This window comes from Corapipo altera, unplaced genomic scaffold (assembly GCF_003945725.1).
Source record: "Corapipo altera isolate COAL_440 unplaced genomic scaffold, ASM394572v1 45, whole genome shotgun sequence".
Taxonomy (NCBI): domain Eukaryota; kingdom Metazoa; phylum Chordata; class Aves; order Passeriformes; family Pipridae; genus Corapipo; species Corapipo altera.
This window is the reverse complement of record NW_020884877.1, coordinates 1809266-1822756: the sequence shown is the minus strand read 5'-3', so window position 1 is coordinate 1822756 and position 13491 is coordinate 1809266. Positions and strand designations below refer to the sequence as shown.

At 36.9% G+C, this 13491-nt stretch overlaps 1 protein-coding gene across 3 annotated transcripts in view; it reads right to left on the bottom strand.

The window, feature by feature from the left end:
• SPAG16 (sperm associated antigen 16) overlaps positions 1 to 13491 on the bottom strand; it is a 379115-nt gene that overhangs the window by 346217 nt on the left and 19407 nt on the right. For all 3 annotated transcript variants that reach the window (XM_027636865.1, XM_027636864.1, XM_027636867.1), the window contains exons 6-9: positions 13198 to 13305; positions 11840 to 11957; positions 10387 to 10456; positions 5414 to 5562 (exon numbers count right to left, since the gene is read on the bottom strand). In XM_027636865.1, coding sequence (XP_027492666.1) covers positions 5414 to 5562; positions 10387 to 10456; positions 11840 to 11957; positions 13198 to 13305 — 445 coding nt within the window. The remainder of the gene's footprint in view (positions 1 to 5413; positions 5563 to 10386; positions 10457 to 11839; positions 11958 to 13197; positions 13306 to 13491) is intronic.

The following is a 13491-nucleotide window of genomic DNA, read 5'->3' as shown; positions in this document are numbered from 1 at the left end:
AGCAACAGCTGCATGCATGAGAGAGAGAGATAGACTGCTTCTGCTACTCTGAAGAAGCTGCTGCCCTGAGAGACTGGAAGGGATCTGTCTTTCTTTCCCTCCTGGACTTTTATTTGGAGGGGAGAAGAGATCTGATCCATTGTAAATACTATATGTCATGGTAGAGATAGTTGTGATCGTGTGTATAATGTCTTATAGTATTTATTTGTACAGTCATTATAATATAATCCCTTTCCCCCATTCTGAGTCTGGTTGTGTTTTGTCTGGAAAAACCCATCTCACATTGGGTTGAGATGTGGGAGGGGGAATGGAGCTAGGGAATTGGATTTTGGGGCTATCTCAAACCATGACACTACACTATTCCTCAGAAAAATCTGCGTGTCCTGTTCCAGTAACATGAAGTCCCCAGGCAATCTAGTCAAGTGCTTCACTGTATTTACCACCATAAATCGTTTAATCTGTCATCTGAACCATTCTTATTGAGTTTCTACCTTATTACTTCTTGTGCTAACAGGTTGTTTTGTTATTTGGTATATTTTTTTGTCTTTTTCTTTGTTTTTTTTTAAACAGAATTCTATTTTAAGGATGCATCCTGTCTCCCCTTAGGGTTCTTTTCTGTGGACTACACAATTTCACTTTTCACCTTTCCTTTGAACACTTTCATAGATTTCTAATTATTCTTACTGCTCTAGTGTAGATGCTCCCCTTGTCTCCAGAGGAGCTGTGATCAAACTGAACACAAAACTGCAGCCAAAGCCACGTGCCATCTGAACAAAGCAAGAGGAATATTCCCCAGCCTCCACACAATATTCCTGGTTTACACTGCAATATAGCTTTCAGCTATTCAGCAATATTATGGCATTTTCAAGTCATGTTAAGCTTGTTTTACACAACATACCCTACAGCCTACTCTAATTAAAAGCCATTTGATCAACACTTTATCTTCTTGATCTGTATTTGTGCACTGGATCATTTTTTAAAGGCAGAGTTTTGTACCTTTTCTTACATTGCATGTTATTTGTTCAGATCAATTCTCCAATAGAACAGCTTTGGAATTTTACTCCTATCCTCAGCTTCACTTGCTATTCCAACCCCACCCAACCCAGGTCACTTGGTCTGTAAGTTCTGTCAGCTTATTTTCTGTTCAATTTTCCAGGTCATTAATGACAATATATCCCAGCAAAATGCCTATTCAATACATCTGCAAACTTCTGATCTATTTTTCCTTGATTTAGAAAAATTTATGTCAGGCCAAATTTCTACAGTTTCTCACAGGAACTATCTGTCAGACAGTACCCAAAGCCTTTCTGAAAACAAAGAGCTCTTATATCTTAAGAATAAGATAAAAGGTACTACATTTACTGCTTCTCTTCTATCCATACCTCCTATCCTTCTATGGATGCAATTTAGAGTGGATTGAAATACTTTTTCCTTGCAAATCCATTTTCACAGTTACTTCTTTTCCTGGTTTCTTGCAGATGTTCAGTACAATTTCAGTTATTCACTGCCAGCTTCCTCAGGAATTTAAGTTATACTGTCTAGTCTATCATTTCTTAGCTTTTACTTTTTATCTCTTTTGTTTCTTAGCTTTTACTTTATCCTTTTCCCTTCTTTAGACTGCAGTCTTATATCTGCATAACTGGTATTAATTTTCTTAGCTACGTGTCTGGAGTTTTATCATACCAGGGAAGGACTGCAGGAATAAGCATTCTCAGTACTATTTGTCAGTCATCTTTGAATATCAACTCAGTGCTTTCTTACCCACCTTATTACAAACACAAAATGATTATTTCATTTAAAACCCTTCCTAACTATTTTGGGATCTCATCTTTCCCATTCTTTCCCCAGTATGCCTGTGCTAATTTATATTCAAATAATTCAATTCAATAATCTGATTAAGCAATCATTTGGTTTCAGCTTCCCTTCTGCTTGAGAGCACAGAAACAGCAGTTCTTGTAAATTTTTTACACTTTCTTCCATAGAACTGAGGAGAAGCTTGGGTTTAATATATGTATCCACGTGATATTTCAACACAAAATATTATTAATTACAAAAGCTGTATTTGTATGATCACTTGACTTTACTTCTGTATTTTTAATACACACAATGGCTCTAATTGCAAAATCTGTTCCACAGAAACAGACAATGACACCTCCAGAAATGTCCAATGCACCTTCAGATAAAGTTTTATACAAGTAAAACTGCAGAAAATTAAACCGGGTTGTAATATATTATATGTAGAAATATAATCTAGTGAATATAAAGAACCTGCAATTGTCCTGCTAATAACTACTAAAAACAATCAAATTTAGAATATACTCTGAGAGGAACCTGAGAGAATCAAAACATAAAAATAGGGAAAGTATATTTCCACAGCATAATGAAATTCCCATTATAAAAAGTTCTCTACAATTTTAATGACCTGCGAGTGCTTTTTAATTAATTTAAATGTTTAAAGCAGTACTCCATACACATTCTTAATCTAAGAATATTTATGCTATTGATACTGGCTTACTAAGGATCAGATATGTAAATAGTTTAGCCTAATTGCTTGTTACTGTACAATTTAATTGAGTCTCGTAACAAAGATGGTAAAATCATGATAATACATTCCCTCAGAAAAAAATCCAGTTGCTTTTTCACTGTTTCACTGATAAACTTCACATCAAAAGGGACCCTATGTTTTAAATTATGTGTCAGCTTTTACAGGATATTACAAAAAAACAATATATATCTGTCCTTGAAGCAAATGTTCTTGCTCAGCTATGAGTCATATTTGCATCTACTTTAAAGCACAGGCATTTGTTAGATCACTGTTCAGCTACAAGACAAAAAGAGATGTTAAATCATTTCCATCACCATAGTTCACTCCTATGTAACAGCACAGTTAATGCAAACATTTATAATTTTGTCTCAAGGATACAATCCCATGACAATATAATGGTTTTTTACTGAATATGATATAATCAAAATGCCTACATTTGAAAATTGGATTAAGGGTTCACTCTGAACTCTAAATGTTCACCTACATTTACTGAAAAGAACTAAACAACACTAGACAGTGACCTTTACCTAGATTTCCCGTATCTTCTGTTTTCTCCATTTTGTCATAAATGAACTGTGTAAATATAGGACTTTTTAATTGCATTTATTTCTTCTGTATATTCCTCACCTGAATTCCATGAACTGACCAATTTATGCTCTCTCACTTCCTATGCAGTATAAAGAGAACTTAAATGAATCAATCTTAACACGTATAAATCAATTTTACCCTCCCCAATAAAACATTTAAAGTGTTATTTTCATCACTGTAAAGAAAAACAAGACTTATTAATGGCACACTCTTGAATGAAGACATTCCCATGCTGAATCACTGTAAGTCACATAAGACACAGCAGAACTTATAAGATCTTGTGATATAGGTCAAAGGAGATGGGACACCACATAAGTCTGATTTCAAATACCACAGCAATTGATCTAAGGAAGTCATTTATACCTCATGCTTTTGACAGGAACAAATACTCAGACAACTAAACTGTTGAATAAGAATGCACTATTTTAATAAAATAAATTGTATTAGAATAAATTGTATTAGAATTCAATAAATGCACACTACAGGACAGAGTTCTGTATCTTGTGTTTTAAACACAATTTTATCTCACCTCTTTGCACTCTACAAACTCATCATTCCCTCTGCCATTTATTATAACAGCCTAAGCAACAATTCACACACACTATCCAAGGCAGTATCCTTTACTAGGGGAAAGAAAATATTCAGAAATAATAGATCCAGGAAATGTGAAGTGAAAAAGAACTATTGTTCCATTGCTGGAAGAGATGCTAATGTCACACCTCAAGTTTTAGATTATCACTTAGCCACAGTAAAATCTAGTACATTCAAACATGTCTATATTTTCTGATGTCTTATTTCTGGAACTACTCCAGTTTTCTAATCCATTGATTGAATAAAGACATCAGGGCCTCTGGTAGGACTCATTTGGGAAACATAAGATCTGCAGCAACACAGAAGGTTGCCAAGCCAGTCAACTAACAGTGCTCATGAATTTCAAAGAACAAGAAAGAGCCAGGCAGGCTCACTGCCTGTGCAGAGTTTATATTCTGAGGGTGAAGCACAACTCCACTGAAATGTACTATAAAGATCCTGATGACTTCAGTAGAAACAGGAACAAAAAAATTATTTATTGGGTTAGGAAATTTTATCTGTTCACAAGTCAAAACGAAGAGAGGAGATACCTGTAAGAGTTTAGGATGGAAGTTTTTAACCACTGGATGAAAACCAGGGAAAGTGGAGATGGACTGGCTGGCAGGTGCCTCAGCAATATTCAGATACCAACAGGTGGGGAGACAGTACAGGGAATTATTTCCTATCTATGGTGAGAAGTGGTTCAGAAAGCAACAGTAGGTAGACAGACAGACGGATGGACAGAGAGATAGATAATTTTGGTGTTCAGGAGAAAGAAAATGGAGGAAAACAAATAGAATTGTATGTTTGTCAGTGGAGAGGTGCACTGCCAATAGAAGAAATGCTCTTGCAAACCAAACAGAAACAAAAATAAATCACCATGGCCATACTCTTGTGGAGACAAGCAAAGATTGAAGCTGAGTCCAACTATATCAGCATCAAGTCAAGATTTTTTCCTTCCCAAAACCCACAGTTTAAACTCTTAACTGTACTTCTCAAAACAGAAATATGACAATGAAACAGGTTCAAGGGCTTATGAAATTTTAGGTATTCAAATGTTTACCTTGATCTCGAAAAATAAACCCCATTGTTATATCGTCAAAAAATGCAACCTCAATAAATAAACCCATTGGAATAAAATAAGTAAAGCAAACAACTCCTTTCCACAATAAAAAGTATTCAATCATTAATTAATTCTGATTTTGCACAACTTTCAGACCAAAACAGTAACACATCTCTGGTATACTCAAGTTCAGAAGCTTTGACCATTAAGAAATCACTGATTTTTTTGTCCTTAGTCTCCCAGATAATGTACCTTTTAGACCCATCTGGACCAGACAGTCTGAAATGCTTGAAAAGTTTGCAAGTACTACAGAACAGATCAGGATTTCTCAAGTTAGAAAAGAAACATAACAGAGCAAGAAGCATTTATAGCCAATGCTCTTCCTCTGTAGGGTGATTACATCAGATTCTCAAAAAGTATCATGCTAGCTTCAACTAATCAGAGTTCCTACAATTCCCTGAAATATTAATTGCAATAAGAACTCATAATGAAAATAAACTTGTTATCCACCTTTCCTATTTACTTCTACTAAGTAGTAAATCTTACTTCTACTTCTTTTAAACACATTGGACAGGCATCTTTCACCACAGCTCAGTACCAGTTTAAAGTGGGTTAGATACTGAGCAACTGGAAAGAACACTGTGTACCTTCAGATCTCTCTTGCCCATCTTCTTCTCTGCATCTTTGACTGGATCAGATGAAGAACTTGCAGCAACAATGATTTTCTGCTGCCTGGCTTCCCGAAGAGCTTTCTGGGTGGGACCTTCAAAGTCTTTCTTCCTTGTACAATCATGGACTACGAAATAAAACCAACAAAAATATCATCAGAATGCTTTTTACTTACTCTTTTGGAAGATCTCTTTCCTTAATATTATCTAGACATACAAAATTATCAAAGAAATACCATTTTAAATAAAGATATATTGAGGTTACTGTGCCATCCATATAAAGTATTCCAATACCACGTGTAGCTCTGCTCCACAAATGATTTTGGGTTGATCTGATTTAGCTTACTCAAAGGGTATCCTAGGCTTTGCCCCAAAAATGCAGCAATCTTGCAGTATAGAGAGAGTCCCAGTAAAATGGGGGCATTCTTTCATGTCCCATAGAACCAGGAGAAATATCAGCCCACTGCACATTCTACCCAGTATCCATCACCAATGCATTACTCTGATTTACAGCCCACATTTCCTTTTGCTTCCCTGCACTGTCTCCCAACCCACCTTTCCAACAAGGAATTATTTATGAATTGGTAACTCAAAGAAATCCTACACAGGTAACATAGCTGTAAATCAAAGAGGTTGAAAGGAATAGGAGCAGGAGCACAGCCCATGTAGACTAAAATACAATGCATCTGCCATGAGCTGGCAGAAAGGACACTGTTCTCTGACAGTCCTTGTATTGGCAGCTCACACATGTCCAGTACAGTCCTTTGTGATCCCTGTATCTCATTGCAATGCTCTGTTAGATGTACATGGATCTACAAGAAGAAAAATGTAACACTGAATTCCAACAGTGTTTGGGCATTTACATCCCTCCAGTTCTTGGGGAAAAAAAAAAAATCTCTTCTTGAAAAAACACATTATACAACTAAAATCCAGACTAAAACAAATGTACTTCACAGTACCCAATTCTAAATGCTTGTCCTTGTAAAATGGTTTTATTAATGCAAACTTGCTGACTTAAAAGGTGGGAAAATATCCCACTCCCTCCACTCTTGAGGCAAAAAAGGCAGATCAAGCAAACACAAAACCTCCTTGTACACCCAACTTGAGTAAAGCTAGAATTAATGGAAAGAACTGTGCCTGGATTAACAAAACATCTGTATTCTCACTGCTTTAAAAGTTACAGCTACTGTCACAGATACCCTGAATAATTACTTTCTCTAAAGAATGGTACACAGCAAAATTGGCTTATATATCAAACACTTTCTACTCACTTAGTAACTGCTATCTACTAACATGTTCCTCACGGAGTATTTGGTTTGTTGGTGCTTTTGAAATACACATAAAGTAAGAGTTATGACAGTTGAAGAGCTTTAAAAGTCAATAACTATTACCAAAACAAAAAAAAAGGAACAAGTTCCAAAGATCTGTTGCACTAAGCCAGCAGCTTATGTTTACACATTTTCTATTCTGGTGGTGTTGTACAGGGAATGGGGACAAACAGGCCCAAGCACTTCAACTGGTGCATTTTAAATTTCTTTTTGCATGACCTTCTAACTGCAATTGCATCAGATAAAAGAAAGGAAAAGCACAGTTAACAGTCTCAGCAATGAGTTAATTCAACCATGAGTAAAGAAACTCATTGAGTTCAACTTTTGAATATAATTGGATAATAAATAAGCAGCTGTTGCTTTTAGGAAATATAAGAAGAGTACTGAGCAAGTAGCAGTTTTATAACATGTTTATAGAACCAGCTGTTACAGCAGCATTCACTTAGGTTTATAAGAAACCCAGAATCAACAATGCTTAATTCCTGCAGGAAAAGGTGGTCTTTTCTTAGAGCACCATTAACACTGTGTTTTGATCCTTAAGTAATGGTGTGAGAGCTCTGTTAATATACACCAATAACCTAAATAAAATATCAGCTCTCTCTCTAGTAATTAGATTCCTCTATGTATGGTCTTGCTAACATATCAGGAAGGACTAGACTTAAACAAAAACAGTTTTTAATGCAAATCTTAAAAAAAAAAAAAATCCCAAATTACTTTTTAAGAAGTAATCTGTACTCAAAATACAACTTTTCTTTCACAACTGATTTTTGAGTGACCATAGGAGAGAGAGAACCAGTCCATGAGAGGACAAAGTCCTCACCAGAACTGTAAACTAGTTCCTCTCCAACTACTACATGTTCTTCATATCAACTTGAAACAAGCAAGGCAAGAATTAGGAAATAAAACTCAGGTTTCTTTAGGTTTCTTAAAAATTATTACAAGTTTTTCTCTTGAAGGTTTTGTGTACAAAACCAAACAGCAGCCTGACAATGAGACAGCAAAAAACTCCTAGTAAATAAATTACATGCTCTGTATTGTGGATTCTCTCTTATCCCTCTTCAATTTTTTGAAATGCACCAGGTTGAAAGCTCCCACATCAAATGCCTGAGTAATAAAGTCCAGAATAGTTGATCTAAATTTAACATTAAATATTGTTAATTTTTTTCTACCTAGCTGCCAGACACAAATTTACAGTGCAAACTCATGGTGAATATTAAGAAGTTTCCCTTTGTTCTTTATTGTGCACTATATGACTCACTCAAAAAAAGCAACTCCAAGCAAAAAAACAAACCCACAGTCACAGAATGGTTTGCATTGGAAGGGACCTTAAAGCCCATCCCATTGCAATCCCCTGCCATGGGCAGGGACACCTTCCACTAGCCCAGGTTTCTCAAAGACCCATCCAACCTGCCCTTGAACACTTCCAGGGATGGGGCAGCCACAGCTTCTCTGGGCAACCTGTGCCAGGGCCTCGCCACCCTCACAGTAAAGAATTTCTTCCTAACAGCTAATTTAAACCTACTCTCTCTCAGTTTGAAGCCATTCCCCCTTGTCCTGTCACTACACACCCTTGTTAAAAGTCTTCCTCCAGCTTCCTTGGACTGGATGTGCAGAACCTCCCAATTCAGCAAACCTAAAACCAACTAAAAGGTACTCTCAGTGCCCTTGAGCCAAAGACAGCACTCCAGGCTGTGGGACAGAGGCAGCATCAGGAGCAGTGAAGGGCAATCCCTGCTGCTGGGCAGAGCCACCCTCTGTCCTTCAGGCTCTGCACTGCAGTGAAAGCAGACACCTGGCCAGCAAAGGCAGCTCGCCTTGGCCAAGGATCACTTGGCACTCTGAGTGGGCACTGCCTCCTGACCAGAACACACCAGTGCAGAAGAGTCAGCAAGGAACAAATGCAGCTGTAGGGCAGCTTACAGCACAGATCTGCAACTGCAACAGCATCAGTGCCTTCCAAACTAACAAATTTAGAGGAAAGTGAAGCCAACATTTCTCCAGTATCCAGGTACTGCTCGTTTCTCAAGGCTGCATTTATACTGTCTGAGGAACATAAAAAAAGAGGCAACAGAACATGATCATCTTTCAAGAAGCAGCAGAAAGTATTTGGATAAGAGACAATATCACCCACTGAGACATGAGTATGACCTACAGAGTGTAATAAAAATTATGTACTATTAGAGGACAAAACACTGAAAAGAAACGAACTGAAATACTGATTAATTCATGATACCCAAGATATGAAGCAAATTAAGACTTGTACAAGCATGCGGGTGGCTGATGAGCTTAATTTATGTTGGAGACTGAGTGACAAGGGGCTTTTCATATAATTAGTTATCAAGTGGCTCCCCTGCTTGTCACTTTTTGGTGTTATAAAGTGCTCTTAAGATTTTTGGAGAATAAACAAGAGTGAACAGTCAGAGAGTAGTTTTTAGAATCACTCAAACAACAAATAAAAGTATGTTTAGTACGAAAAGGAGACAGATGGGGCACCCACACTGTAAGACACGAGCATGGGAAAGAACCCACATTATATATCCTCAAGTCAGAGTCTATTTTAATAGTCAAGGAAATGCTTGTTAAGCCTCTTCACTCAACCACAAACAGAAAAACACAAAAGAAACCAAACATGTTTATGTGGCTACTATTCTTTCTCTCAGCTTTGTCTTTTCTAGAGGAATTTTACACAAAAATAAGTTAACTCCATGAACAGGGGAACTAATGAAACAAACCACAAAATAAACAGATATTAAAATTGGCCCAATTGGAACAAATGCTTCACCTGGAAGTTGTGTAATATTTGTAGGGTTCTCTCATTTCAAATAAACAGCAATCTCTGATGGGAGTCCTGCTCCTGACTACAGCAGACAAATAAAGACTTTGTTGTCAGAGGATGGAGCTCACCATTTAGCCTTTTCATCATCTCATTTATTTTCAGGAGAATTTAAGAAACCGTTTTGTTTGTTTTTTTTTTGAGACTTATCTTACTAGCAAATGTAGCTGCAATGGGAAAATAGGTTCCAAATTATTGGTGGGAGTGATGCTCTCAAAGAATGTGATAGCATGGCCTTCATTTACTTAAAAAACAGAGGTGTTAAGGTTTCTCTGATGGAGTTAGAAAAAGTAATGTAATATTTACACAGGGAAGCAGTGCAGTAACATACAGATAAAGATATTATTCCAGTAGGTATTATATCACCTTAGTAACCTTCTGTAGAAATGAGACATGCTAAAATAAGAGGTTGGATTTCATAACACCAGCATTTTCAAAATGCTTCCAGATGCCCATATGCACCATCTTAAGAGAGAGATAAGAAACAACATACACCCCCCAAAAAAGGGGATATTAGTGGATGCAATAACAAAACCAGACACAAAATTGCTTCCTAGGGCAAAGTCCTTTCCAAGTTACAAACTCCATATTGCCTTCAGCAGTCTCTCCTTAGTGAAGACATTTCAGAATAAAACATTGAAATGACAAAGCTGCTGCTCCAACACCCTGTCAGCTGATAAAACGTTTACAATGCAAGTATTTTTGATTTACTGTTATACCAGATTTTGAAATGCATCACAACAAACACAAAACCCATGACCAGTCTGAGCCTGGTGATTGGAATATTTTACCTTTTGCCTCAGAAATCTGCTTAACACCTCCGGAGCCTAAATTTTCCAACACAGCCTGCAAACCTGTAACCTAATTTTAAAAAAAAAGAAAGAACAAGAGAAAGGAGTGTGAAAACATTGCTTTTGAGGCATCTGTTCACAACACACACCATTTATGCCTGTGTACTTAATAAATTTTATCTATCATTTTTTACTTTTGATTATTGTCTCTAAGTTATGAAAATTACTCCTAATTCAAGATTTTGGAAAGACCCAGGAAAATAATGCTATAAAATACAACCACCCAGAATCTCTCACTTTTACAGCTCTACTAAAGCAAAGCAGTCATACAGAATACCAGGGCTCTGACTGCACCAGCAACTCTAGCCACTGCTGTCACTGCACCAATCTCTAATTTATGGCACACTATGACCTACAGCTTTGTCATAACAAAATGTCACAAAACATGGTGTTACATGTTACAACCAGTCACTGCTCTGGAATGAGCACAGTTCATGTCTGCAAAAGTCTTACATATGTCCCTGAAATTTCATAGCATTGGAACTTTTGTACTCCTACTTCAGCATAACTCTATATGGACAGTAAATTTCCATTTTCTATAGGGCATTTGCTTTTTATTTATTGAAATGTCAAACACGTAATTCTCAGTGTTTTAAAAGTAAGCCCTCAGGTGACCTGAGAAAAATTGGAGGCAGGAGAAAGGAGGAAATGAGAGATGAAGACTATCAGAAGGATGTCCAAGCATGGTAAATTCCTTTTACATGACCCACATATGCTACTGCTTAAGTGCATTTGCTTAGGATATGTTTGGTTTTATTCCCCCCCTTCTTTTCTTGCACAAACAACATATTAGTTAAACACATGCAAGATAATTTTCTGTTTTTCATCTGTCCTATCTGTGCTTACACTGCTTCCTGCCTAAGGGGCAGAATATCTCAAATACCAACCTATATATCAGATAAGATTAGAGGAATAAAATATTACTCTATTATTTCCACTCCAGACAGAAAAACTGTCTCTGATCTCCTAGTGTATTTTTTTCTAAACCAGTAGGTCGTTCTGGGATAAATTTTGGAAAAAATAAAATGATAAACAGTAATAAAGAAAGTTTAAATAAGCCATTTGCAAAGGCATAGATGGCAGCATGTGAATCTGTGTGACTATCACACCCTTCCTTAAGCTTCCACACAAAAAGTGTAACAGGGTCTGCACGTGGCTGACTCAGGGAGAGCAGCACTGAGCAAGTACAGACTGAGAACAATTCCTCTGTGGCACTAAAGTTTCACATACATTCAGTGTTAACATTTCACCAAATACCATGAAACCCACAAAATATTCTGCTTCAAACTATTCCATAAGGGGATTGTTTTATCAGAAATATCCTGTCTATTTACCCAGTAAAAAGCAAAGGCATTCCTTACAGCCCTGTGAGTGGTGTTCACCAGAGTTTTACCTGCCCCACTGCCTTGTCTCTCTCCAAACTAGTTAACATCTTCTGCTTCAGCATAGTCTCGTATTTTTCAGACAGCTGCTTCAGCACTGGCTCATAGGATGCATAATGTGCCTTCAGCCTGGGGACAAGAGGAGGAAAAAATTGAGTGAAATCAGAGATTTGTGTCTGCATAACTTCTCCCCTCCCCAAATCAAAGAGCAGAGGTTCCAAAAGGTCGACACAGAGGAGACAGCAAAGCTATTGAGTGTGTAACCATCCAACTGCAAGATCACAAGAGAAAAAAAACCAACACAAAACCTCAGATCGATAAGAGAGTTCACAGCTTGTTTGGTTGTATCTTAAAACAATCCATCTAATTTTGACCTATTCTTCATCCTTCATACACATACTGCACAATAATGTCTGCTAATTTGTTTCTTGCAGATGGATGGTATTTCTTTGGAAGGAAGAGAATTACAGCTGTTATCTGATTACCAAATAAGATCCTCATCTAGACAAAACAGACTAGGATCAGTATTTCTTTCTTCACTGCATATTACACTGAGAATACTTAACTACTTTAATTCCTCAGACCAGAAGACTCAGATATAGAATCTCCCAAGAGAAACACGTGACACAGCTCCAAAACCACTGCATACTGCAAGAAGCTGAATCACAGAGGACAAATCAGTGCTCTCTTGCATTAGCATGTCAGCATTTCAAGGTTGAACATGCAGAACACACAGCTGCCATTACATGCACTGATTGACAACAGCACCAACAAAACTGTGTGAATTAATTGGAGCTGAAGATGTAAGCCCCTCCCCAGTGTTATTTTAAAACAAAAGCTGGCATAAACATGTGCAAAGAAGAGATTCTAAACTCAGCTCATTTTTAAAAATGAAATTACTATAACTCAGTACCAAAGGACTGGTTTGGATTTCTTTGCAACCAAAGCAAGATAGCAAGTTTCACAATGGAAGTTCAAGATAACAGAAAATGCCAATTATGGGAATCATGAATACAAAGGTTCTGAACTCTGTGGGATACCAGTTACCCTTAAAATGGGCAAAGGTTCCAAAAAAAAAAAAAAAATTGCATATTCATGGCAAAAGATCTCAGTAAAAGAAAATCTCATTTATATTTCCAACTAGTACAAATACTATGTATTTATTAATGCCACATCACAACGTAGAAAATACACCAAAAAATAATTCTAAATTCTTTGAGCAACATGGCAGAACAGTCAGATGAAACTGCTATTTACCAGGACATTAACTAAATGCACTTCAAATTCCACAATGTTATCTCACTGCCAGGCAATAATTCAAGACGTTATCTTTAATGCTACATGTGTTGCAATTAAAATTATTTTTTACCTTTTCATATCACAAATCAGCCTGTTTTTCTCCTGGACCACTCGCTTGTGGTGCATTCGATGGAAGTCTCGTTCTTTCTGCATTTTTAGGAGAGCCTCTTTTGTTTTACTATGTGTAAAAACAGAAAATGCAAGGGAAGTCCTATTAATTACATCAAGATATGTTGAATACATGTAGAATTGTCAGATATGCACGTGCCTACTGTATCCAAGTTGGAAGTTTTTGCTAGTATACCCTGTGGTGGAGAATATGTACTTTTGAGGTATTCTTGCTGCCAGTTGAGGTACAAAGCCA